Genomic DNA, 26,285 nt, shown 5'->3' on the forward strand with positions numbered 1-26,285 from the left:
CCGTGGTGGCCGGCCGGGGAAGGGACCCGGAGTAAATAGCTGACAGCCTGGAGTGCGGGCGCTGGGCCCTTGCTGGTGTTAGCCGCGGGCCCTCCGGGCTGCGGACCGTCAGAGGGAGAGTGTCCCAAGCTAGGACGGCGAGTCCTCGGCTGATGTGCGCCCGACCGGTCGAGAGGCGGCCGCCCCGCACCTGCAGCAGGTGGTCCCGAGAGCGCCCGCGAGCGCCCGGGTGGGGTTAGGGCGGGGCGAAGAGGGGCGGGGCCGGCGCGCGCCCCCGGCCCGAGGGGTGTGTACGTGTATGGGGGGGCGCGCGCGCGGGGCCCCAGGTTGCCCGGGGCGGCGGCGAGGGGAAGGGGGAGAGGCGCGCGCCGGACGCAGCCATTGCGTGAGGGGAGGCGGCTCTCTGGGCGCGGACCCGCCGCCCGCCACTCCCCGGGCGCCCCCGCCCGGCCTGGTGGTACGGTCCGAGCTTAAAAGGCCCCGGCGGCCGCGGGCCGGCATAGTGTGTGGGCGGCGGCGGCGCGTGAGACCCCGGGCGCGGCGGCGTGGGCGCGCGAGCGGGGGCCGGGGCAGGGCCTGGGGCGCCGTCCACGTGGTTGGCGGGCGGCCTCCCGGAGCCGGCGGCGGCGGAGGGACAGGTAGGTGGCTGCCACCCCCCCGCCGCTCGTGCGGGGTTCAGTGCGGCCTTGAGGCCCTGCGTCTGCTCCCCCCCTCGGGCGCTGGCCAGAACGCTCCTTCATGCCCCGAGACCTTAGAGGGATGGCGGAGCCCCCCTGCCCGATGGGAGCCCTTTGTGGTGGAGGAGCGGCCCCTCCAAGGACGGCTGCGGCGCCCCCAGATGCAGGGTCTCCGTCGGTCTGCCGAGAGATTCCCTTGGTGGGGGCAGGGCGAGCCAGGCCCGCAGCAGGGAGAGGGGCACTGGGGAGTGGGCGCTGGAGCAGTGTCTCTGCCAGGGGCTGTCCCCCTCCTCTGACCTGCCGCCGTCCCTGTTCCTAGGCTTGTCTTCCTGAGAGATGTGGAGTAGGTGAGGTTGGGACGAGGCCTCTTTTCTCTATCGCTTTCTTTTTTTCTCTGACTGTTGCAGACCTGACAAAAGAGCCTGGAGCAGTGATAGGTCTGAGTCGAAACTTGGTTTCAAGCTGGGCCTGTTTCTTGTAGCAAATGCATTTTTTTCCTCTCCCTCTTCTATGCCTCTTTGATTTGGTTCCCTGCAACCCTCTGCCCCCCAAGCTGGGTACCTCGTGTCTCCCTTGAGACTTGGGCATTGAGAGGGTAGCACTGAGCCCTGCCCCTTTGGCTGCCACAACACTTCTCTGCTGATTTTGTGGCCTGAGGCTGGCTGGAGAGCTGGGTGTGGCCTGGGGGGGTGAAGGCCAGAGACCTGGCCAAGCTGAGCACTGTCCCTATTCCCCCGGTCCCATCTCCTCAGGGCCTCGCTGTATTTGGCGATGTTGCTCCCCTTCCATAGGGCTCCTTGGGCCCCCCTGCACCGGCCCTTCCCCAGCTAACCTCTGGACCTGGAGGGAGAGCCGCCTAGGGCTGCCTGGGCCAACTGTCTGGCTGTGCGTGAGCAGAACCGGACTTATGTCTGTCTTGGTGCTTGGCTGTGGGGACAGGCATGCCTCAGCTTTGTGGTTGCAGCAGATAGGGCAGACAGGAGGCTCCTGGACAGCCAGCTGAGTGAGGCCCTCCGGGCAAGGAGGCAGCTGGGGCCAGGACTGGGGAGGTGGTGGTGCTGGATCCAATTTCAGGCCTCGCTGCCCCAGATCTCTGTCCCAAGGGCTCCTGGTGGCAGTGCCACTCTGGGTGATGGTCTCCCCCCAACACCACTTGTGATCTCTCCCTGCCTTTCTCTTTCCCCACCTTGGGTATGGGGCGTCTCTGGCCTGGGGCTTGCCCACGGTATCTCTTGTGTGGCTGGCTGTCCTCAGCTCTGGGATCTGGTGTTCGGGTTCTTGTTCCAGGAGGGCCTCCCACCCTGCTTTTCCCAGCATCTGGCTCTGCTGCCCCTTGGGTGTGGCCCAGCTGAGGCGAGGACTCCTGGCACTTTTCCAGTGGGGGTGAGGGGTGAGAGATGATTGACAGCCCCCAAGCCTGCCTGCACTTGCTGCTTACTCTTGCACCCTGGTGGGGGGCCCTCTTTTCTCCCAGCCTTGGTAACCATCTAGGACTTTGGTCTGGTGGTGAGTGGCCTCCACCCTTTGTGGCACAGAGCTCAGCCTGCCAGGAGCCCTGGGCCAGGCCGGGCAGGAGGAGGGCTGGCAGCCTGGCCCGGGGGGCCTCTGACTTACCCTCACCATTTCTTCTCAGGCCCATTCCTGGGTGTAGCTGCTGGCCATGCTCGCTGTCTGCCTCCTCCCACTGTTGCTCCTCGCCATGGCGGGGGCCCTGGGCAGCAGCAAGACCTTCCCCACCTTCTCGGTGACAGACACCACGCTCACCCACCTGGCTGTGCACCGGGTGACCGGGGAGGTCTTTGTGGGCGCAGTGAACCATGTCTTCAAGTTGGCCCCCAACCTGACCGAGCTGCGGGCCCACGTCACAGGGCCTGTTGAAGACAATGCTCGCTGCTATCCACCGCCCAGCATGCGCGTGTGCGCCCACCACCTGGCACCTGTGGACAACGTGAATAAGCTGCTGCTCATAGACTATGCAGCCCACCGCCTGGTAGCCTGTGGTAGCGTCTGGCAGGGCATCTGCCAGTTCCTGCGCCTGGACGACCTCTTCAAGCTGGGCGAGCCGCACCACCGCAAGGAGCACTACCTCTCGGGGGCCCGGGAGCCCGACTCCATGGCAGGTGTTATTGTGGAGCAGGGCCAGGGGCCCAGCAAGCTGTTTGTGGGTACTGCCGTGGATGGCAAGTCCGAGTACTTCCCTACCCTGAGCTCCCGCAAGCTGATTGGTGACGAGGATGGCGCCGACATGTTCAGTCTGGTAGGTGCCCTTTCGGGCTAGCTGTGAGCCCTCCTTGCCTGGCCTCTCTTCTCACACCCCTCTCAAGAGCCCACTCCCGTTTCCCTCCTGCCTTCACCCTGTCCTGGCTCTGCCCCTCCAAGAGCCCTGGCCTGAGAGGGGAAAAGCTGCTGAGGACAGGAGGACAGGCTGGGGCATAGGACGGGGCTGCTCACCCTGCCCTCTGTGGCCTTTCTGGCCTGGGTTCCAGTGGCCATATTGGTGCGCTACGGTGGTTGTGGGGAAGCCCTGGAGAGACTGTGTCTTGGGAGCAGGGCCAGTGCAGGTTGTAGGGACCAGGCCGAGGGACCAGGGTTCAGGAGGTTGATGAAGGACCCAGGCCTTGTCCCATGCTGTCTCCCCCACCTGTTCTGTAGGTGTACCAGGATGAGTTTGTCTCCTCGCAGATTAAGATCCCATCAGACACACTGTCCTTGTACCCTGCCTTTGACATCTACTACATCTATGGCTTTGTGAGTGCCTCCTTCGTGTACTTCCTGACCCTGCAGCTGGACACCCAGCAGACACTGCTGGATACGGCAGGGGAGAAATTCTTCACATCCAAGATCGTGCGCATGTGCGCAGAGGACTCAGAATTCTACTCCTATGTGGAGTTCCCCATCGGCTGCTCCTGGCACGGCGTGGAGTACCGCTTGGTGCAGAGTGCCCACCTGGCCAAGCCTGGCCTGCAGCTGGCCCAGGCCCTGGGTGTGCCTGCCGACGAGGATGTCCTCTTCACCATCTTCTCTCAGGGCCAGAAGAACCGGGCCAGCCCGCCCCAGCAAACCATCCTCTGCCTCTTCACCCTCAGCAATATCAATGCCCACATCCGGCGCCGCATCCAGTCCTGCTATCGCGGGGAGGGCACGCTGGCCCTGCCCTGGCTGCTGAACAAGGAGCTGCCCTGCATCAACACTGTGAGCATCCTCTCACCTCAGTCCAAGCCCAGGCTGGGCCTTCTGCCCCTTCCCAGGTCTGCAGGCTCTGGTGGGCAGCTGGCTTGTCCCAGGCTTGGTGTGGCCTTGGGAGTGGCACCCCTGCTCTGGAACACTTCTTGCTCCCTGGCAGGGGTATCCTGCTGTCTCTCATCCTCTCTCTGCCTCTGCTGCTTTGCTTTCCTCCCTGGCTTGCCCTCTCACCAGCCCTCTGGGTGGGCCACCTTTCCTCTTCATTTCATGTGTGTCCCTTGCTGTCTTGAGTCAGCAACAGTCTCCAGCCTGTCCCTGTCTTGCAGACCCAGGCCTTGCTCCCCTCACCCAGCTCCTGTGTTCTCTCCCTCCTCAGCCCTGCACTGCCTGTGGGGTCCCAGGACAAGCAGTTGGTCTTGGCTGGTGGGGAGCAAGTACCAGCTCCTGCTCCCTTCCCAAATGTGGAGCCCCATGGCCTCTGTCCAGCTGGTGCCCTCGGGCTCTGCCTCTTATGCCTGCCCTCCTGTCTCGCCAGCCCATGCAGATCAACGGGAACTTCTGTGGACTGGTGCTGAACCAGCCGCTGGGAGGCCTGCATGTGATTGAGGGGCTGCCCCTGCTGGCTGATGGTGCAGACGGCATGGCCAGTGTGGCTGCCTACACCTACCAGCAGCACTCAGTGGTTTTCATCGGCACGCGCAGTGGCAATCTCAAGAAGGTAGGGGTTGGGGCAGACCCTCCAATACAGGCTGAGGAGTAGGGGTGAGGATGCACAGGCAAGCCTCTCGAGACTGGGTGCAGGGCACTGTGCCTGTGGGGTAAAGGGAGTGGCCCCTCAGTCATCTGCCCTCACCACCACCAGTGCCCACTGGCCTGAATTGCTAGCTTCATGTGGCTCTGGGGACAGTCAGCAGATCTGTCGTGGGGCCTCCCTGCCAGGAGAGCAGGGGCTGTGGCTGAGCCATCATTGCTGAGTCATCAGTCAAATGAGTGAGGGAATAACTGTGGACGTAATTCCCTTTGCCCTGTTGTCCCCTCATGGCCACTGGGGCTGCAGCGCAACAGCTACTTCTGTTCCAGGCCCGGGGCTAGCATGAAAGGGAAAGCTGAACTCCCAGGAGCTCTGATGTGTTCCTAAAGGGAGAGGAGTCTTGTCCGGCAGATACAGAGCTGTCCCTGGGGAGGTTTGCAGTGGCCAGGGGAAAGTTTGTGAAGGGGCTACTGTGCTCTTGGGGCCTAGCCTGCTCCCCCCAGGGCCCTTGTTGCATTTGTAACAGCTTTGTCGGTGGGGTATAATTTCCGTAACATATACTTCCCTTATTTAAAGTGTACATTGCAGCTGTTTTGTTAAGATTGCAGAGTTGCACCACCATCACCACCATCTCATTCTGGAATATTGTCATCACCCTAAAACACCCTGTGCCTTTGAGTCATCACCCCTTCTCCCTAGCCTCCATCCCTAGGCAGCACTGATCTATATCCTGGGAGGCCTTTCTGACTAAATTACCCCCAAGAGCCTCCAGGGGGCAGCCTTTGCACCCTCCTTCCTCCACTCATGGGGACCGTTGGGGCAGGCCTGGCGAATGCTGAGCCCTGTGAGGCCCTGGCTTCAGCTAGGCCACAGCCTGGAAAGTCTCTGGCTCAAGAAGAGGATGCCCTAGGTACATAGGGTGCTGCTGTGGCATCAGACTGCCTTATCACCCTCCTGCCCTGGTCCTGTGGCCCAGGTGAGGGTCGATGGCTTCCAGGATGCTCACCTGTACGAGACGGTGCCCGTAGTGGATGGCAGCCCCATACTCCGAGATCTGCTCTTCAGCCCTGACCATCAACACATCTACCTCCTGAGTGAGAAGCAGGTGGGCCCGTGGAGGGCGGTGGCAGGTGGTGGGGGGGAGGTGGAGGGGGTGCTGACGTGGCTGTCCACAGGTGAGGCAGCTCCCGGTGGAGATGTGTGAGCAGTACCCGAGCTGTACAACCTGCCTGGGCTCGGGGGACCCACACTGTGGCTGGTGTGTGCTGCAGCACAGGTGAGGTGCAAAATGGCTGGTGCAAAATGACTGGTGGCACCGGCTTGCTGAGGCCCTGGTCCTGGGAGGAGCTGGCTAGGCCTGTTGGCAGGGTAGGGCAGTGCCTGCCCTTGCCCACATGCCCAGTTCTCCCAGCCATGCCTTGTGGTCTTCCCTCTCTCCCTTTCTACTTCCTCTGGCTAATGAGGTGATATCCCTTGGACCCCAGGGGACCAGGCAAAGGCACACTGTTGCCTAGCACTATGAGCTGAGCCAGTTGTCCCCTTTCCCCCTGGGCACCCACTGCACCCCTGGCCAGGGCCCTCTTGGGACAGCTGTGGGATGGGCTCTGGCCTAACCCCACTCAGATGCTGCCGCAAAGGGGCCTGTCCAGGTGCCTTGGCCCCACATGGCTTTGCTGAGGAGTTGAGCAAGTGTGTCCAAGTGCGGGTCCAGCCCAACAATGTGTCAGTGACATCACCTGGGGTACAGGTGAGTGGCGTGGGTGGGGAGGTGTGCATGCCCATTTGTACTTGTGTTGTGGGGGGCATATCCAGCTCTTGAGTCCTCTGCCTCCTCAGCTGACTGTGGCCTTACACAACGTGCCCAACCTCAGTGCGGGGGTGAGCTGTGCCTTTGAGGAAGTGACGGAGAGTGAAGCCATCCTGCTGCCCTCTGGGGAGTTGCGCTGCCCCTCCCCATCCTTGCAGGAGCTCCAGGCTCTCACCCAGGGGCATGGTCAGTGGGCTGGGGCTGCCCGGGTTGGGGGCACTCTGCCACTGGCATGCTCATGGCCACCCCTGGGCTTGCTGCAGGGGCTTCCCGCACTGTGCGTCTGCAGCTGCTCTCCAAGGAGACCGGTGTGAAGTTTGCTGGGACTGACTTTGTTTTCTACAACTGCAGCGTTCTCCAGTCGTGAGTACTGGCCTTTCTGATCTCTGACCTCACATCTCTTCGTCCCTCCCTGGTTGTGCAGGCCCCTTCCTCCCTTGTCCTTCCTTGTCCCTTCCTGCGTGTCCCATAGGAGGGGTGGTGAGGGGACAGGCCTGGCCTTCTCGGTTATCTCTGAAGTCTCTCCCCGACAGGTGCATGTCCTGCGTTGGCAGCTCTTACCCCTGCTGGTGGTGTAAGTACCGCCATGTGTGTACCAGCCACCCCAGCGAGTGCTCCTTCCAAGAAGGCAGGGTCCGTAGCCCTGAGGTGAGGCATGCGCCGCGGGCAGTGGGGCTGGGCTCTGTGAGGGCTGGCCTCAGGCTTTTCTGCCTTTGATCTTGGTTCTTGGAGTGTGCTCAACCTGGACTGGCCCAGTGGGACCTGGGCAGTGGCAGCCGGTGTAAGGCTGATGGGCATTCTCCCCTTAGGGCTGCCCTGAGATCCTGCCCAGTGGGGACCTCTTGATCCCAGTTGGTGTCATGCAGCCTCTTACCCTGCGGGCCAAGAACCTGCCGCAGCCCCAGTCAGGCCAGAAGAACTATGAGTGTGTGGTCCAGGTGCAGGGCCGGCAGCAGCGCGTGCCCGCCTTGCGCTTCAACAGCAGCAGCCTGCAGTGCCAGAATGCCTCGGTGAGGCCCTTCCTGCCCTAGTTGCTGGCTGCGCTGCACCAGGCATGGATTGGGTCTGGGCTCAGCTCACTGGCCTGGAAGCCTCAGCTGGCTGTGGCCAGGGACCTTCTGGGTCTCCTGCTGAGGGTTCCTGAGCAGGGGGCTCTGTGTACCTTCTCTGATGTCACATGGGTCCCTCTCCCCAGTACTCCTATGAAGGCGATGAGTACGGTGACACCGAGCTGGACTTCTCTGTGGTCTGGGATGGAGATTTCCCCATCGACAAGCCTGCCACCTTCCGAGGTGAGGGGCAGGGTGGGGCTGAGGAGCTTGCCGTCTGGTGCAGGGTGGGCCTGAGCTGGGGCCAGGCCCTATGGGGCCCTCTGTCAGCACTGCCTTCTGCCCACAGCTCTGCTATACAAGTGCTGGGCACAGCGGCCCAGTTGCGGCCTCTGCCTTAAGGCTGACCCCCGCTTCAACTGTGGCTGGTGTGTCTCAGAGCACAGGTGCCAGCTGCGGGCCCACTGCCCAGCCCCCAAGACCAACTGGATGCACCTGAGCCAGAAGGGCACCCGCTGCAGCCACCCCCACATTGCCCAGGTCGGCCTCTCCCACCTGCTCATGCCTGCTGGGCACCTTCGAGGCTGGGCTCGTCCGCTCACCTCCCATCCTGCTCTGCAGATCCACCCACTCATGGGGCCCAAGGAGGGAGGCACCCGAGTCACCATCATGGGCGAGAACCTGGGCCTTACCTACCGAGAGGTGGGCCTGCGGGTGGCTGGTGTTCGCTGCAACTCCATCCCTGCTGAGTATGTCAGTGCCCAAAGGTGAGTGTGGTTGAGCAGGTGCCCAGGCCCCATCGACTGTGCCCAGCCCTGACTTCTCTGACCCCTAGGATTGTGTGTGAGATGGAGGAGTCGCTTGTGCCCAGCCCGCCGCCAGGGCCTGCGGAGCTCTGTGTAGGTGACTGTTCCGCTGACTTCCGCACACAGTCTGAGCAGCTCTACAGCTTTGTGGTGCGTGGGCCAACTGCCCCTTCCCCCTCCTGTCCCTTGTGAGGGAGTATGACCCTGCCTTGGTACTGGGCTGCCTCCTCCCTTCCCTCAGGGCTGCTTTTCCCACAGACCCCGACGTTTGACCATGTGAGTCCCAGTCGGGGCCCAGCATCTGGGGGCACAAGGCTGACTATCTCTGGGAGCTCTCTGGATGCCGGCAGCAGGGTCACAGTGACCGTGAGAGATGGCGAGTGCCAGTTCGTGAGGTAGGCAGGCCCTGCCAGCCTTGCATGGGGTAGGGGGCTGCAAGGGTGGGATGGGCGATGGCCCTGGGCTGCCTGTTCCAAGTGCCCCATCTGCCAACATAGGAGAGACGCTGAGGCGATTGTGTGTATCTCGCCTGTCTCCACCCTGGGCCCCAGCCAGGCTACCATCACCCTGGCCATCGACCGTGCCAACATCTCCAGTCCTGGAGTTCTCTACACTTATACCCAGGACCCCACTGTCACTCGCCTTGAGCCCACCTGGAGCATCATCAAGTAAGACCCTACAGAGAATGGGGAGCCTGGCTGGCCTCAAGGGGATTAGGGAGTGAGACCCCAGGCTCTGACCTGGGGTCCTGACTGGTGACTGGGATCTCGGGTATCAAGTGACGCATCTTCTGAGACTGAGCCCTCACCCAGTGAGGGGCCAGGGGCCTCCCAGCCAGCATCTGGCCCCCCCCAGTGACTTGGTGTTAGAGAGGCCTAGGCTCCCACGGCAGCCTTGACAACTCCAGGACCAGGCTGGGGGCAGTGGGGAGGGAGGCTGAGGCCCCTCACCCCTGTCCCCAGTGGAAGCACTGCCATCACTGTGAGTGGAACACACCTGCTGACGGTTCAGGAGCCCCGGGTCCGGGCCAAGTACCGAGGCATCGAGACTACCAACGTGAGTGTTGGCTGCCCTCATCCCACCCCTCACCCTGCTACTTGTGGTCTCATGTGCTGGGCTGCCCGCCCTTGTCCCCACAGACATGCCAGGTGATCAACGACACTGCCATGCTGTGTAAGGCCCCCGGCATCTTCCTGGGGCAGCCCCAGCCACAGGCCCAGGGTGAGCACCCTGATGAGTTTGGCTTCCTGCTGGACCATGTGCAGACGGCCCGCTCCCTCAACCGGTCCTCCTTTACCTACTACCCTGACCCCAGCTTCGAGCCGCTTGGGCCCTCCGGTGTTCTGGATGTCAAACCTGGCTCCCATGTAGTGTTGAAGGTGCTGGTGGGGCCTGGGCTGGGAGGAGTAGGGAGGGGCAGGGAGGTGGGAAACCTTGCCTGACTGTGCCCTCCACGTGCAGGGCAAGAATCTGATCCCTGCAGCAGCTGGCAGCTTCCGCCTCAACTACACGGTGCTGATCGGGGGCCAGCCTTGCATACTCACTGTCTCGGACACACAACTCCTGTGCGACTCACCCAGCCAGACAGGCCGCCAGCCTGTTATGGTAGGTGGGGGTGGTGAGGCCACCAGGGTGATGTGGGGTGGACATGGGGGTCAGCTCACAGTGGCCTGTCCCCCCAGGTGCTGGTGGGCGGTCTGGAGTTCTTGTTGGGCACCCTGCACATCACGGCAGAGCGGGCACTGACCCTACCGACCCTGGTGGGGCTGGCCGCAGGGGGCGGGCTCCTGCTGCTGGCCATCACGGCTGTGCTGGTCGCCTACAAGCGCAAGACTCAGGATGCAGACCGCACACTCAAGCGGCTCCAGCTTCAGATGGACAGCCTGGAGTCCCGTGTGGCCCTGGAATGCAAGGAAGGTGCCTGGGGTGCGGTGGGGTGGGGTGCAGTGCAGTGCATGGGGTGGGTGGGCAGGCTTTCTTCTTCTGCACTGCTCACTCCTCCTTCCTGTCTCTCCCCAGCCTTTGCTGAGCTGCAGACAGACATCAATGAGCTGACGAACCATATGGATGGGGTCCAGATCCCTTTCTTGGACTACCGGACCTATGCTGTGCGTGTGCTCTTTCCGGGCATTGAGGCTCACCCAGTGCTCAGGGAGCTGGACGTGAGTCCCCATCTCACCTGCGCACTCCCTGTCCCACCCCCCAGGGCCATCCCCCTCTAATACTCCCTGTCCCCCACAGACTCCCCCCAATGTCGAGAAGGCCTTGCGCCTTTTCGGGCAGCTGTTGCACAGTCGCGCCTTCCTGCTCACCTTCATCCATACACTGGAGGCCCAGAGCAGCTTCTCCATGCGTGACCGTGGCACCGTAGCCTCACTCACCATGGTGGCCCTGCAGAGCCGCCTTGATTATGCCACGGGGCTGCTCAAGCAACTGCTGGCAGACCTCATAGAGAAAAACCTCGAGAGCAAGAACCACCCAAAGCTGCTCCTGCGCAGGTACTGTACCGCCAGAGCTCTGCCCTCTGCTGGCCCCACCCCTGCCAGGCCAGGGCCCTCAGCAACCCTTGCCTCCTAGGACTGAGTCAGTGGCTGAAAAGATGCTTACCAACTGGTTCACGTTCCTGCTGCATAAGTTTCTGAAGGTGTGCTTGGTGGGTGGGGGCATGGGAGGTGATACGGGGAAGCAGCTGGCTGTCAGGCATGCCCCAAGCTGTGCACCCTACCCTGGCTGCAGGAATGTGCTGGGGAGCCGCTTTTCCTGCTCTACTGTGCCATCAAGCAGCAGATGGAGAAGGGACCCATTGACGCCATCACGGGTGAGGCGCGGTACTCCCTGAGCGAGGACAAGCTCATCCGGCAGCAGATCGATTACAAGACGCTGGTGGGTGCAGGGCCAATGTGGGCAGGGTTTCAGGTGTGCGGGAAGCTTTCTCCAGGACCCACCCTGTGATCCCCCTCGCCCTCAGACCCTGCACTGTGTGTGTCCGGAGAGTGAGGGCAGTGCTCAGGTCCCAGTGAAGGTTCTCAACTGCGACAGCATCACCCAGGCCAAAGACAAGCTTCTGGATGCTGTGTACAAGGGCCTCCCGTACTCCCAGCGGCCCAGAGCTGAGGACATGGACCTAGGTGAGGCCCCTCCTACCTCCTGGTTCCCACCCAGTAGCTCTGTTCTCTTAGGGGAGTGGGCCCAGGTCTCAGGGGACACTGAGCAGGACCTCAAGGGCTGTTTGTGGCCTGCAGAATGGCGCCAGGGCCGCATGGCTCGCATTGTCCTCCAGGATGAGGATGTCACCACCAAGATCGAGTGTGACTGGAAGAGGGTCAACTCACTGGCCCACTACCAGGTAAAGGGCTGGGGGCTCACTCACTCCCAGGATCACCTGGGAACTGTGGGGCTCCCCCTCTGGCCCCTGTGCTCACAGGCCGTTCTCAGGGAGCCTCGGGTGCCTCCCCACCTGTGCACTGCAGGGTCTGGGTGAATGGTGGCTCAGGTGCTTTGGCTTTTTGGCTTCATGCACTACCCCCTGTCTCTGGGGTTTCCAGGTAACAGATGGTTCCTTGGTGGCACTGGTGGCCAAACAAGTGTCTGCCTATAACATGGCCAACTCCTTCACCTTTACTCGTTCCCTCAGTCGCTACGGTAGGTGTCAGTGTGGTCACCTTTGCTGGCCCTGTGGCCAGTCTGAGTTGCCAACTTAATTCTGGCGGCCTCACTGTGTTTTGCCCTTGGGAGGCCTCCAATTCTTTAGAGCTGAGAAGTGCAGAGGGCCAGCAAGGGCAGAGAGGGCCCCCTCTGCCTGCTGGGCTCCTGGGACAGAGGAGTGAGAGCCTTGGTGATGGCCCATGTGGCCCTGCCCCCCAGCCTAAGAGGCATACCCATCCTCTGCCCCAGAGAGCTTGCTCCGTACAGCCAGCAGCCCTGATAGCCTCCGCTCGCGGGCACCCATGATCACGCCTGACCAAGAGACAGGTACTAAGCTGTGGCACCTGGTGAAGAACCACGATCACACCGACCACCGTGAGGGGGACCGTGGCAGCAAGATGGTCTCAGAGATATACCTGACGCGGCTACTGGCTACCAAGGTGTGGGCCTGCCCCAAGCTGTCTCGGTGTCAGCTCTGATGCCTTCTAGCTTGGCCTTGTCCCTGAGCTTGGCCCAGCCTATAGGGGTGTGGGGTGGGGAGATGGCTGGATCATTCCAATCCAGCAGACCATTCTCAAGGCCTTTGCTATGGAAACTCTCAGCCAAAGGTTGAGGCTGGGCTTATCTCGGGCACTGGCCCTGCAGGAAAGCTCTGCTTGTGACTGAGCCCTTCTGTCCCATCTGTTCTGTGGGGATGTCCCAACCTACCTCCCTCACAGGCTCTGACTGTGCTATGTCCCTGCAGGGCACACTGCAGAAGTTTGTGGATGACCTCTTTGAGACCGTGTTCAGCACGGCACACCGGGGCTCAGCTCTGCCTCTGGCCATCAAGTATATGTTCGACTTCCTGGATGAGCAGGCTGACCAACGCCAGATCAGTGACCCTGACGTGCGCCACACGTGGAAGAGCAATTGGTAATTCCCTGTGCTGGGCCCGGAGGATGGGTGAATGGAAGAGGCTGGTGGCTCTGCCAAGACTCAGGGGTCATGGGGGCAGAGTGACTTATGGGGGTAGAGTGGCTGCCCCGGCAGGACAGGACTAATGTGGATGGTGCCTCCAAAAAAGAGAGGAAGTGAGTGCAATTCTGGACATGGGCTCTACTGAACATTAGGGTGGGTGGGGTGTAGGTAGTGGAGCTGGCACCCAGAGGTGGTCCTTAGGCCTCCAGGGCCTTGCACAGGGCAGAAGCCCAGGTGGCAGGGAACTGCACTGAGGACAGAAGGCTCTTTACTCTTGCTTTCTCCATCACTGCTTAAAGGCTAGCAGAAATGTAAAGAAAACCTGTCACTTCTGCTGCCTGTAGGCAGGACATGGGTTGGCCAGACCAAAACTTTGGAGGGGAGTGGAGATGGGAGGGTGCTCACAGGGAGACTAGGGAGCGGCAGGTATCTCTCCCTCTGTCCAGCCTGCCGCTGCGCTTCTGGGTGAATGTGATCAAGAACCCGCAGTTCGTGTTTGACATCCACAAGAGCAGCATCACAGATGCCTGCCTATCAGTGGTGGCCCAGACCTTCATGGACTCCTGCTCCACATCGGAGCACCGCCTGGGCAAGGACTCGCCATCCAACAAACTACTGTATGCCAAGGACATACCCAACTACAAGAGCTGGGTGGACAGGTGGGCCCCGCCTGGCAGCCCCATGCTTTGCTGCGGGAGGTGGCAGGGCCAGGGGGCTCAGGGCACAGTGCTGTCCTATCAGGAGGCAGAGGCTGCCCCTCTCTTGGCAGGCTTGTCTTTCATGCCAGCTGCTGGCCAGGGCAGGGCTTTGGCTTTTGTGCTGCCTGCCTGTGTGACCTGCCTATGGTCCCAACAGGTACTACCGGGACATAGCGAAGATGGCACCCATCAGTGACCAGGACATGGATGCCTACTTGGTGGAGCAGTCCCGTCTCCATGCCAGCGACTTCAGTGTCCTAAGTGCGCTCAGTGAGCTCTACTTCTATGTCACCAAGTACCGCCATGAGGTGTGTGCCACCCCCACAGGTCCCCAGTTGCCTGACCCTGAAGGTGTAGCCAGTGGCAAAGGCAGGGGGTCAGTAGGGGTCATGGAATTCCACAAGGAGGTTGAGGGGAATGAGGGGACACAGAACCCATCTATTAGATTGCTCATGAAGCCTCCCTTCACCAGGCCTTCAGGGCTAGCACAGATGCCACTCTCCTTAGATGCTGGGATTTGAAGAAACCAGGAGAGAAGCCACTGGCTGGAGCACAAACTTCGGCTTGGGCAAAAGTGAAGGTGCAGGGGGAGGGGGAGGGGTGCGGGGGAGGTGGTGCCAGAATATAGGCAGGGCCGATCCTTTTATACTTTGCAGGGTTTGTGACCCGAGGTGTCAGTAGGCAGGGAATACAGATTAGGACTTCAGGATGCATTCTGGGCTGGACAGGAGAACTGTGAGGCAGGACATGGCCCCGAGCCAGGAGGAGCTGGCCACCAGCAGTGGGCACCAGGCCCTGGGACCCTGGGACACTGGGAGGCAGCAGCAGAGGAGGCTGAGGAGGGGTGGCCAGAGGGGTGGGGGGGACCCCAACCAAGGGTGCCGCCCCCACCCCCACCCCTTCTGGGAAGGTGGGAGGTAAAAGAGGCGACCGGAAGGAGGACATCGGGACAACGTGTTCAGACCAGTCTTGGGAGGAGCGGTGCCCTGGCTGGGGAGAGGAAGGGAAGCCAGGTCTGCTGCTGGAGCTTTTGGCGGGGGTGGGGTGGGGGGGCAGCTGGGGGTGTTTGTTCAGAGGCGAGAGGGGGTGGCCCTTGCCGTGTGCCCGACTGGGGACGACGGACGACAGGATGGAGGCGCTGAGGCCTGGGGGGGAGAAGAGCTCAGGTGGCAGAGGGAGGCTCTGCTTGGGAGCAGGCTGGAACCCCTTGCGAGCCCAGTGCCCGCCCGCCCTCCGGGGCCCTCCTCGCTCAGGTTCTCACCGCCCTGGACCGAGACGCCTCCTGTCGCAAGCACAGGTTGCGCCAGAAGCTGGAACAGATCATCAGCCTCTCCTCCGACCACAGCTAAGGGTGGCGGAACCGGTGACGAGGGGGCTTCCCGGTGCTGAGCCGGCATCCCGTCGCGCAGGGCGGCTGATGCCTGGGTCTTGGGGCTGAGCCCTGGGCCAGGGGGGCACGGGGGAGGTTGCTGGGCCCCACACCTGGGCCCCCTTCATTAGTGCCTTGCTTGGGGCCCTGCGAGGGGGCTGGGGTGATGGGGCCACGCCCCCCACCCCAGCAGCAGCAATACGCCCACCCTCCTGCCCTCGGGGCCAGGTGTTGTGACAGCCACCGCCCTCCTTGCTATTTATACCCCCCCTCCCGCCCCCTATTTATTTAACTTATCTCCTCCGCACCTAGTGGCCCGGGTCTGTAAATAATTATTTGGCGTCCAGCGCCGCCCTGCCGCTGTGTCACCAACCTCACTCACCTCCATTGTGACAGTCAGCCGGGGCCTGGCCCCTGGCCCCACCTCACCCTTGCTACGGCGGCCCCAACAGTCTGAGGAGGGGACCTTGGCAGCAGCAGCATTTGGGGTGGGGCGGCGTGCCTGCAGACCGGGGCTGTGCCAGGGGTATCCCCCCCGCGGCTGGGCCACAGTGTGCCCTCCAGACACGCGCGTCGGGCCGTGCGTCCTGGCAGGGCCGGCTGGCTCGCCCCCATCCCCCGAGGCGCTGGAGCGCTACTGCCAGGCAGGCGCGGGATGGCCCTGGGCCTGGGCGCTGCGTGGCTCTCCTGGCGAAGTACTGCCGAACTTGCTCAGCGCGGCCTGCCCGCGGCCCGGAGCCCCTCGTCCAGAGCTGCCCTGTCCCGCGCCCGCCCCAAGGGGCCCAGGCGGCTGTGCCTTACTCCTTCGTTCTGCTTCCCCTGAGGAACCTGGCCGCCGTCCCATGACCCCGGAAGCCCAGTTGTCTCCGCGTTTGGGGCATGGCTTTCTCATTGTGCGGGTAACTTTTATTTTTCCTTCCTCATTAAACATTGGGAAAACGGAGTCGGGTTGTGGCTTTGTCCTTGGGGTGGCTGGGCGGTGGGCAAACACGCAAGCAGGCGGGGACGCTGCTGGACACCCGTGACGGGAGGAAGGGGCACTCACCGCAGGGCTCCTGAGGACGGGGCCTTGGCTGTCCAACCCCTCAGCAAATCCTGGGGGCCCTACTTTCTGCAAGACCTGCTCCCTTCTCCCCACCTCCACTGCCCTTGGCCGGGTGGGTCCAAGTACATCCTTGTGTCTGCCAGTCGCCTCTCCTTCGCCCTGGCCGCGGGAAGGCGCTGGGAGCGCCCGGGGAGACGGGGGACGGTGTTTCCACCCCCGCCGCTCAAAGCCTGCTCAAGAAGTGTCTGGCTTTCAGGGCGCCCTCTGGACGTCGCCTCTGACCAAACTCCTCCTCCCTGTCCCGCATGCGTGCACTGCGGTCACTGTGCACCCACCAACCCACACTCACCCCGCATACCTTCTAAAGTCATGCAGGCGCAGAGACAGTGGCATGCAATCCTAAGTAGGGGTGGGGGCGGGGGGCAGGCGGAACCCCACAGGAAGACGTTCAGCTCCAGGCAGCTCAGTTCCAGAGCAAAGGCCCTGAGGCAGGCGTGGGCCTGGTGGCGTTTCAGAGTGGGGAGGGGCTGATGTGGTGAAATCCGCGTGAGCAGGGTGGAGAAGGCAGGGGAGCAGCCCACAGAGGAGGCCCGGCTGGATATTTAGTGATGGAAAAAGCATTTACGCACCGAGCCAAACCCTGGGCACCAAAGTGCCAGTAGAGGCTGAAATTTAGGCCCCCTCCAAGGCCCCCTAATAGCACAGAACTAGTTGCAGGAGGGAAACCACAGCCGGAGGAAAAACGCCCCACCTAGGAGGGGACACAAGGGTAGAACTTGTGGCCCCATCCCCAGGCGACGCTTAGTGCAACATAGGGGGTCCAAAGCGCTGGAGGGTGCGCAACACGAGGGAAAGCTGGTCAAGGAAGTTGACAACGGACACACGGAGGAGGCGAGGGTCCGCAGCTCTCCAGCGACTAAAAGTAAGGGAAAAAGAAGATCAAGTTGGCAGTGGGGCCGCCTCCTTTCCTTGCTCTGCTCCTCAGGCACCCCTTACAACCAGCCCTTGGCCACCTCCATCGGTGTGCCCGCCCCAGAGGGGACGCTGGAGCGCCGCATCCCCTCCCTTGACCCAGCCCGGGAGGGTCTCCGCGTCTCTAACAGAATGCCCGTGGGTGGAGACGGGCCAGGCCACCTGCTGCCACTCCCACCCGGGCCCTGGCAGAACTTACGCCCGGAGGATGCTGCCTCTCACTGTCAGTTCCTTGTGAAGCACCACTCGGTGGGGCTCGGCGTCCGAGGCCAGGGAAGTACGGGCGATCTCCGCCTCCAGGGGGGATGGGAAAGGCACGCTGAGAACGCTGGGGCAGATTTGGTGAAGGCCTCATCCATACCAACTGGGTGCCTGGGCCCCCTGACGAGTCGTATCCCCTTCAGGCCCTTCTCGGCCTGTACCCACCCTCGGCCGGCCCGGTTCCCTTTCTGCTCTCCATTACTCGGTCCCCGCCAGGCGCCCCCTGGTCCCCCTCAGCTCTTCCTCCTCTCCCTCCAGGGCAGCCCCAAGTCCGCCTTTGCAGTCCCCGCGGAAAAGATACAACACGTAAAGTCGGCCTCCCGGTCTTCCGGCCGCGGCAGTGGCTTCTCCGCCCGGCCCTGCGACATACTGTGCTTGCGGCACACTGTGACCTCCATCGCCCGCGCCTACAGCCCGCATGGCGCCGCACTCCGCCTCTGGCCCCGCCCCTGCAGCGCCGGCTCCACGGTCTTCGCTCTCCGCCGGCGGCTGAGGAACTGCGGCTCCTCCCCGAAACTCCGCTCCTCGCTCTGGCCCCGCCCCGCGCATGCGCAACAGGCCTTCGGGAGACCGGGCGCTTGCACGGTTTCCGCCAAGCCGACCGTGGTGGAGACTATGGAAGACTCCGTGGGCTGCGCGAGCGCTGAACAACCCGACCCCCAGACACCTGCGCAAACAGACTTCCACCGAAGCTGCCAGGCAACAGTTCGGTTCGCTCCACGCCGGCCCTGTCGCCCAAACATAAACAGTCGTTATCTCCACGTGGTGGGGTTGTGAGTGATTGTAATCTCCTTTTTTGGGTTTTCTTTTTCAAACGGAGCTGTTGCTGACATAATACTGTAGCTTTAATGCCGGGGTTCTTGTTCACGAAGCCGAAAAATGAGCTTCACAAACAGTCAAGGTAGGAGAGCAAGGTACAGGCTTTTATTTAGAGATAAAGTGAAGGGACAGAGCTCCCGGCTCACGCCAGGAGGGGACAAGAGAGTAGGGGTGGTGCTATGTCTAGGGGGTTTTATAGGCAGATGAGGGTTTTTCGAGAACATGAAAAAAACCTTAGGGATGTGGACTTACTAAGTGGTCCTAGGATATTTACAAGTACCTTGATACAAGTGACCTCCTGCTCTGTTGATTTCTCCCCGAGATACCAGCATCTTGGTCTTAGGGCATATGAAACAAGGCCACCTGCTCAGGCCCCAAGGTGGGCTGAGGCATTGTTTGCTAAGGAGTAAGTCAAGTGCAATCTTATCTTTACGGTGGAATCCTTCTTGCCTTTTACTGTGTTATGACTGGGCTTGCATGCTAAATTAGTTTGCCCAGTTTGCAAAATCACCTCATGAGATCTGAAGGAGAAAAGACAGCACATAGGCCTGGGCCTTTAGCCTGTTAAAGTGAGTCTTATACATAGTTATAAATAATTGGCATAAAATAAACATGTGCTACTCTTCTTTATCTGGGGTACACCAACTGATCTCACTGAAGAATGACTCCAGAGCTGAATGTTTAACACAGAGTTTTACTAGGGGGTTTTCTTGCATGTAGTTACATTGCTCTGACTGCAGATATCCTGCCTTGCTTTTTCCAGAGGCTCTCACCCTACTCTGACTACACCCATGGTCCCTGTCTCATCTGCTGTTTCACACTTGGCTGTGAGGTTTCCTGAGTTCTGTGTTGTCTATCAGCACAGGGCTTATGGGTGTGGACTTGTTAAGTGGTCCTTGAATATTTAAAATTAACTTAACACAAGAAACTTACTGCTCTGATTGTTTCGAGATACCAGCATTTTGGTATGGGAGCATATCACACAAAAGACCGCCTGCCCAGCCCCCAAGGTGGGCTGAGCTATTGTCTGTTTGCTAAAAAGTAGGTTAAGAATCTTACTTCTTAACTTCCTGGGTTTTTAAAATGCAATTTTATTTTTAAGATGGAATCCTTCCTGCCTTTTACTATGTTGTTTATGGCAGGGCCTGCCATTATTAATAGCCCAGATTGCAAATCACCTCATCAAGTCAGAAGGAGGAAAGACAGCACATAGGCCTGGGTCTTTTAGCATGCTAAAGTGAATTTTACACATGATTATAAATAACTAGCATAATAAGAACATGTGCTACTCTTCTTTATCTGGGGAATATTTTCTCTCTCTCTATTAGTTGCATGATATCTGGGGAATATTAACTGATCTCACTGAAGAATGACTCTAGAGCTTAATATTTAACACAGAGTTTTGGTAGGGGGTTTCCTTGCATGTAGTTACATTGCTTAGACTGTAATATCCTGCCTTGCTTTTCCTGGAGGCCCTCACCTTACTCTGACTACATCCACAGTCCCTGTCTCAGTTTCAAGTGCACAACATGGTGACTGGACAATTACATACATTACGAAATGCTCAGGATGGTAAGTGTAGTTACCATCTGTCAGCATACTGGGTTATTACAATATTACTGACTATATTCCCCATGCTGTACCTTTCATCACCATGACTTATTTCTTTCATAGCTTGAAGTTTGTACCTCCTGATCTCTTTTACCTACTACACACACACACCTCTGTAACCACCAGTTTGTTCTCAGTATTTGAGTCGGTTTCTGGGCTTTTGTTTGTTCATTAGTTTTGTTTTTTAGCATCCACATTAGGTGAAATCATACAGCACTTGGCTTTCTCCATCTGACTAATTTCACTTAGTATAATACCCACTAGGTCCATCCACGCTTTTGCAAATGGCAAGATCTCCTTCTGCCTTATGGCCAAGTAATGTCCCACTTCTAGTTTATTCACCTATTTATGTAAATAAATAAAAATGATATTTGGAAGGAAATATGAAAAAAATTAAAACACTGTGACTTCTGAAGGTGAGCAAGTTGTAGATAAGCATATGGCGCTTTCTAAAAAAATTTTGGTATCATTAATCTACAATTACATGAGTAACCTGTTTACTAGTCTCCCCCCTTCACCAAGTCCCCCCCACAAACCCCATTACAGTCACTGTCCATCAGTGTAGTAAGATGCTGTAGAATCACTACTTCTCTGTGTTGCACAGCCCTCCCTGTGACCCCCTCCCACATTATACATAGTAATCATAATGCCCGCCCCTTATCCCTCCCTTCCCACCCCTCCTTCCCAGTCCCTTTCCCTTTGGTAACTGTTAGTCCATTCTTGGGTTCTGTGCTTCTGCTGCTGTTTTGTTCCTTCAGTTTTTTCTTTGTTATTATACTACACATATGAGTGAAGTCATTTGGTACTTGTCTTTCTCCACCTGGCTTATTTCACTGAGCATAATACCCTGTAGCTCCATCCATGTTGTTGCAAATGGTAGGATTTGTTTTACTCTTATGACTCAATAATATTCCATTGTGTATATGTACCACATCTTCCTTATCCATTCATCTACTGATGGACACTTAGGTTGATTCCATTTCTTGGCTATTGTAAATTGTGCAGCAATAAACATAGGGGTGCATATGTCTTTTTCAAACTGGGCTGCTGTATTCTTAGGGTAAATTCCTAAAAGTAGAATTCCTGGATCAAATGGTATTTCTATTTTGAGCTTTTTGAGGAACCTTCTTACTGCTTTCCACAATGGTTGAACTGCTTTACATTCCTACCAGCAGTGTAGGAGGGTTCTCCTTTCTCCACAACTTCGCCAACATTTGTTGTTGTTTGTCTTTTGGATGGTGGTGATCCTTACTGGTGTGAGGTGATATCTCATTGTGGTTTTGATTTGCATTTCTCTGATGACAAGTGATGTGGAGCATCTTTTCATGTGTCTGTTGGCCATCTGCATTTCTTCTTTGGAGAACTGTCTGTTCAGCTCCTCTGCCCATTTTTTAATTGGATTATTTGCTTTTTGTTTGTTGAGGTGCGTGAGCTCTTTATATATTTTGGATGTCAACCTGTTATCGGATCTGTCACTTATGAATATATTCTCCCATACTGTAGGATGTCTTTTTGTTCTATTGATCGTGTCCTTTGCTGTACAGAAGCTTTTCAGCTTGATATAGTCTTTGTTCATTTTTGCTTTTGTTTCCTTTGCCCGAGGAGACATGTTCATGAAGAAGTTGCTCATGTTTATGTCCAAGAGATTTTTGCCTATGTTTTTTTCTAAGAATTTTATGGTTTCATGACTTACATCCAGGTCTTTGAACCATTTCGAATTTACTTTTGTGTATGGGGTTAGACAGTGATCAAGTTTCATTCTCTTACATGTAGCTGTCCAGTTTTGCCAACACCAGCTGTTGAAGAGGCTGTCATTTCCCCATTGTATGTCCATGGCTCCTTTATTGTATATTAAATTGACCATATATGTTTGGGTTAATGTCTGGAGTCTCTATTCTATTCCACTGGTCTGTGGCTCTGTTCTTGTGCCAGTACCAAATTGTCTTGATTACTGTGACTTTGTAGTAGAGCTTGAAGTTGGGGAACGAGATCCCCCCAACTTTATTCTTCCTTCTTAGGATTGCTCTGGCTATTCAGAGACTTTGGTGGTTCCATATGAATTTTTGAACTATTTGTTCCAGTTCGTTGAAGAATGCTGATGGTAATTTGATAGGGATTGCATTGAATCTGTATATTGCTTTGGGCAGGATGGCCATTTTGACGATATTAATTCTTCCCAGCCAGGAGCATGGGATGAGTTTCCATTTGTTAGTGTCCTCTTTAATTTCTCTTAAGAGTGTCTTGTAGTTTTCAGGGTATAGGTCTTTCACTTCCTTGGTTAGGTTTATTCCTAGGTATTTTATTCTTTTTGATGCAATTGTGAATGGAATTGTTTTCCTGATTTCTCTTCCTGTTAGTTCATTGTTAGTGTATAGGAAAGCCACAGATTTCTGTGTATTAATTTTGTATCCTGCAACTTTGCTGATTTCTGATATTAGTTCTAGTAGTTTTGGAGTGGAGTCTTTAGGGTTTTTTATGTACAATATCATGTCATCTGCAAATAGTGACAGTTTGACTTGTTCTTTACCAATCTTGATTCCTTGTATTTCTTTGTTTTGCCTAATTGCCATGGCTAGGACCTCCAGTACTATGTTGAATAACAGTGGGGAGAGTGGGCATCTCTGTCTTGTTCCAGATCTTAGAGGAAAAGCTTTCAGCTTCTCGCTGTTCAGTATGATGTTGGCTGTGGGTTTGTCATATATGGCCTTTATCATGTTGAGGTACTTGCCCTCTATACCCATTGTGTTGAGAGTTTTTATCATGAATGGATGTTGAATTTTGTCGAATGATCTTTCAGCGTCTATGGAGATGATCATGTGATTTTTGTCCTTCTTTTTGTTTATGTGGTGGATGATGTTGATGGATTTTCGAATGTTGTACCATCTAGAGCAGTCCCTCTAAAATACCCTGTAGAGGTGGTTTGTGGGAGGCAAATTACCTTAACTTTTGCTTGTCTGGGAATTGTTTAATCCCTCCTTCATATTTAAATGATAATCGTGCTGGATATGGTATCCTTGGTTCAAGGCCCTTCTGTTTCATTGCATTAAATATATCATGCCGTTCTCTTCTGGCCTGTAAGGTTTCTGTTGAGAAGTCTGATGAAATCCCGATGGGTTTTTCTTTGTAGGTGACATTTTTTCTCTCTCTAGCTACCTTTAATACTCTGTCTTTGTCCTTGATCTTTGCCATTTTAATTATTATGTGTCTTGGTGTTGTCCTCCTTAGGTTCCTTCTGTTGAGAGGTGTGTGGGCTTCCATGGTCTGAGTGGCTATTTCCTCCCCCAGTTTGGGAAAGTTTTCAGCAATTATGTCTTCAAAGACACTTTCTATCCCTTTTTCTCTCTCTTTTTCTTCTGGTACCCCTGTAATGCGGATATTGTTCCGTTTGGATTGGTCACACAGTTCTCTTAATATTCTTTCATTCCTGGAGGTCCTTTTCTCTCTCTCTGCGTCAGCTTCTCTGCGTTCCTGTTCTCTGGTTTCTATTCCATTCACGGCCTCTTGCACCTCGTCCATTCTGCTTTTAAGGCCTTCCAGAGATTGTTTTATTTCTGTGTTCTCCCTCCCAAGTTTATCCGTTAGCTCTTGCATTTTTCTCTGCAGCTCCATCAGCATGGTTATGACCTTTATTTTCAATTCTTTTTCAGGAAGATTGGTTAAATCTATCTCCCGAGGTTCCCTCTCAGGGGCTGTCTGTGTGATTCTGGTCTGGATCAAATTCTTCTGTCTTTTCATGGTGATAGAGGTAGTCGTAGGCAGTTGGTGCGTGTGTCGGCTGGGAGAACGTCCCTTCTTGCTTGCCTGTCGCCTTCCCTTACTGGGAGAATGGCAACCTGAAGCAGCTAGTGCTGGACAGCTGCATGCCGACGGGGCCTCTGAGTCTGGCCCAGGTGGCTGCGGAGGAGGCTCTGTGTGGCTGCTGTGGCGTGGCTGGTCTCAGGCTGCTCCCCTGCTATGGCATGGCCACGCCGAGGGGTAATACACTGGGAGGCTGCTTATCGCTGTGAGGGGCCTCAGAGCTGCACTGCCTCCCAGAGGGTTAGGGCGCCTGGAGTTCCCTGGGATTCCCAACTGCTGGGATGCTTCTGTCCAGCTGTCAGGCCCCTGTCCCTTTAAGACTTTCAAAAAGTACTGGCTTTTCTTTTCTCCCAGGGGTGCCGGCTGCGGGGACCCACTCACAGGTCTTACTGTCCTGTTTCCCTAGTATCCAACACACCATGCACTGTGTGTCTGCGGTCCTGGTGCGGATGGCTAAGGCTGGGTGTTTAGCAGTCCTGGGCTCCCTCTCCCTCCCCGCTCCGACTCCTCTCCTCCCGCTGGGGAGCTGGGGTGGGGGCCGCTCGGGTCCTGCCGGGCCACGGCTTGTATCTTACCCCCTTTGCAAGGTGCTGGGTTCTCGCACGTGTAGATGTAGCCTGGCTGTTGTCCTGAATCTTCTGGTCTCTCTGTTAGGAATAGTGGTATTTGTTGTATTTTCAAATATATATATGGTTTTGGGAGGATATTTCCGCTGCCCTACTCATGCCACCATCTTGGCTCCTCCCTGGCTTTTGTTTTTGGAATATACCTTTTTGTGTAGTTTTTTTTCCTCGAAACATGTATTTTACATGTTCAAAGAGTGAAAACGATCAAATGCTAAAATTGAATAATAACAAAAACTAATGAGCCTAACTGCATATCTAATTGATGTCAGAACCACACAGAGAAAATAATTCAAGTGCCTTTTAAACCCAGCTATTTGACTGTACTCCTTTCATGGGATATAGTCTTCATCCCATGTGACAAAAGGAATTGGCTTTACTCTTAGTATGGTTGCTGTTAATAATGGTAGTGAAGAGGTGATGGTGAGGCCTTTTTAGGTGTACTTTTAGACTATTTGGTAGACAAAATGAGTAAATACATCAATGGGAGCCAGAATTCTCCCTGTGGAATGAGGGAAGGTGAGAGAGAATTGTGATACTGGATTCAAACTGGGGATTTCAGTACTAGCTCTTAAATACATATTTCCAAGTTTTGTCCAGTGACAGCATCTAGAAGAAATGACACCCAGTAGCAATGAACACACCCTGGACCAAGACCTTGGTTTCTAAATACCACTCTCCACTAAGATGAACCAGAACTCCTTGGAGAAATGAATGATTCTAGGGCTGGTGCAGGAAAAAATACAAGACGAGCTTGGAACACCTTGTAGTGCCAGAAAGTAAGGAGTGATTGAAAAACAAAAGGATGAGGAATTGCAGAGGGACCTGGAAGCCAAGTGGAAAGGACCAAAGTAGAACAATTTGAACATCCAAAAAGATATTAATCCTTTTGGAGAGGAGTATGACTGGGAGGGGGCACCAAGGAAGGTGTTGAAGTGCTGGTGATATTCTATATTTTCATTTGGAGGGGATAGATACATGGGTGTATTTAATTTAAAAATCCATTGAGCTGTGCACTGATGATGTATGCATGCTATAGTCCAATAAAAATTACTCCCCAAAATGACATTCTTGGATTTTAGGTTGTTGAATAAAAGAGCACTGCATCCACCAGGATGATCCAGAAAGAAAGTAGGGAAAAAAGAAAGCTTTTTATAGAGAAATGCCAACTAATTGCAGAAAGAAAGAAAGCATCAGAAAGCCACCATTTTGCAGCCACCAGTGTAACTCTTTGAGGCCAGGATCATCCTCTGATGGTAAAGCCATTAGGTAAAAGTTGTTGGGGAACAGGATAGCCGCAGAGTCTCAAGGTATTACCCCCGATTTCTTGTGCATTAGGAAGGGAAAATGCAACCTTGCAATGGAGAAACTGGCATCAGCCACACTGACAATGTGATCAAACCAAATCAAGCCTCTAAAACAGTAGGAGTGCTTCCTGATGATATTGAGGTGGGGGGAGGACACAGCATCTGCTGGGTGGCGCTCTCATCAAAATGCTTAAGCTAAACCACTGAGGAAGGAATCAGGCACATCCAGACTCTGGAACATTCTAGAAGGCAACTGTTCTGGACTCTTCCAAAAATATAGCCTGAATGCCTATGGAGAAAGAGTTGAAAGAAGCAAAGTTGGCCTCCTGCCTCTTGTCGTTAAAAGCTCACCGAATGGAGAAAATGTGTGCTAACGGGCTGCCCAGAGCCGGACCAGGGTGCCAACAGGGAAGGAACTGTGTCTTCAGTGCCAGTGTTGCTAGCGTTTGGAACATGGCGGGCGCTAAGTGAATGTGTGCTAAAGGAACGAATAAGGTGGCTCACAGGAGAGCCACTTGGTAGAGGTGTGGCCTGCTGCTCAGGGCTAACGGGCTCAAATGAGCCGCAGCCATAGGAGTGAAGCACAGAAATGGAAGTGAAGATGGACAAGCTCCCCTGGGTAGTGATACATATAAAAGAAGGGGTCTGGAGACACACCCCTAGAGACCCCAAGAAGTTGTTGTGGGGAAGAACCAACAGGGCTGAGACCCAAGAGCCCAGGGAGGTGGAGAGGGGTGTGTTGTCTCTCCTGCAGGCTTGTCAGGATCTGGGGTTCTGAGGCAGGTCATAGGTGTGACATCTGCTCCCTGAAGTGTCCAGCCTGGCTAAGCAGTGCCCCTGTGGGACCTACTGAAGCTGGCTAGGCCCAGTTTTAGCCAGGCCCGCACCAGAGGCCTGCAAAGTG

The 26,285-nt window shown here is 56.4% G+C and overlaps 2 protein-coding genes across 6 annotated transcripts; one reads left to right on the forward strand and one right to left on the reverse strand.

Moving 5' to 3' along the window:
• The first annotated feature begins 365 nt into the window (after positions 1-365).
• PLXNA3 (plexin A3) lies at positions 366-15,888 on the forward strand. Of its 5 annotated transcripts, none has more exons than XM_036923590.2 (33): positions 367-638; positions 2,311-2,934; positions 3,330-3,869; positions 4,396-4,578; positions 5,588-5,716; positions 5,787-5,887; positions 6,235-6,358; positions 6,448-6,604; positions 6,682-6,781; positions 6,952-7,066; positions 7,228-7,428; positions 7,614-7,710; positions 7,817-8,007; positions 8,089-8,234; positions 8,303-8,423; positions 8,532-8,668; positions 8,771-8,941; positions 9,236-9,329; positions 9,413-9,652; positions 9,735-9,878; positions 9,956-10,190; positions 10,293-10,435; positions 10,515-10,771; positions 10,851-10,917; positions 11,010-11,156; positions 11,242-11,401; positions 11,516-11,619; positions 11,819-11,915; positions 12,168-12,358; positions 12,664-12,833; positions 13,325-13,495; positions 13,734-13,884; positions 14,830-15,888. In XM_036923590.2, the coding sequence occupies exons 2-33, from the start codon at positions 2,338-2,340 to the stop codon at positions 14,923-14,925; spliced, it is 5,577 nt and encodes a 1,858-aa protein (XP_036779485.2). In that variant the 5' UTR covers positions 367-638; positions 2,311-2,337; the 3' UTR covers positions 14,926-15,888. The 5 variants fall into 5 exon arrangements, with proteins under 5 accessions (XP_036779487.2, XP_036779485.2, XP_036779484.2 ...); XM_036923589.2 differs by having other exon boundaries at positions 368-638; positions 13,325-13,537; XM_036923591.2 differs by having other exon boundaries at positions 368-638; positions 7,907-8,007; positions 13,325-13,537.
• Positions 15,889-16,570: 682 nt separating this feature from the next.
• Positions 16,571-17,787, reverse strand: LAGE3 (L antigen family member 3). Its single transcript, XM_036923594.2, has 3 exons — positions 17,635-17,787; positions 17,162-17,256; positions 16,571-16,906 (listed from the first exon to the last, which is right to left on the reverse strand). Exons 1-3 carry the CDS (start codon positions 17,770-17,772, stop codon positions 16,792-16,794), a joined length of 348 nt encoding a protein of 115 aa, XP_036779489.2. The 5' UTR covers positions 17,773-17,787; the 3' UTR covers positions 16,571-16,791.
• Between the last annotated feature and the right edge of the window lie 8,498 nt (positions 17,788-26,285).

The sequence above is a fragment of the Manis pentadactyla genome, chromosome X (genome assembly GCF_030020395.1).
Source record: "Manis pentadactyla isolate mManPen7 chromosome X, mManPen7.hap1, whole genome shotgun sequence".
Taxonomy (NCBI): domain Eukaryota; kingdom Metazoa; phylum Chordata; class Mammalia; order Pholidota; family Manidae; genus Manis; species Manis pentadactyla.

Excerpts from the sequence above, each read along its gene's own strand:
- PLXNA3 (XM_036923589.2), top strand. The coding sequence starts at position 2,338 with ATGCTCGCTGTCTGCCTCCTCCCACTGTTGCTCCTCGCCATGGCGGGG. Across the intron at positions 11,620-11,818 it reads ACTCACTGGCCCACTACCAG|GTAACAGATGGTTCCTTGGT; the intron begins GTAAAGGGCTGG and ends TGGGGTTTCCAG. Across the intron at positions 13,538-13,733 it reads TACAAGAGCTGGGTGGACAG|GTACTACCGGGACATAGCGA; the intron begins GTGGGCCCCGCC and ends TGGTCCCAACAG.
- LAGE3 (XM_036923594.2), bottom strand. The coding sequence starts at position 17,772 with ATGCGCGGGGCGGGGCCAGAGCGAGGAGCGGAGTTTCGGGGAGGAGCC. Across the intron at positions 17,257-17,634 it reads AGTGCGGCGCCATGCGGGCT|GCGGAGATCGCCCGTACTTC; the intron begins GTAGGCGCGGGC and ends TCCCCCCTGGAG. Across the intron at positions 16,907-17,161 it reads AGAGGCAGCATCCTCCGGGC|TCGCTGGAGAGCTGCGGACC; the intron begins GTAAGTTCTGCC and ends CCTTACTTTTAG.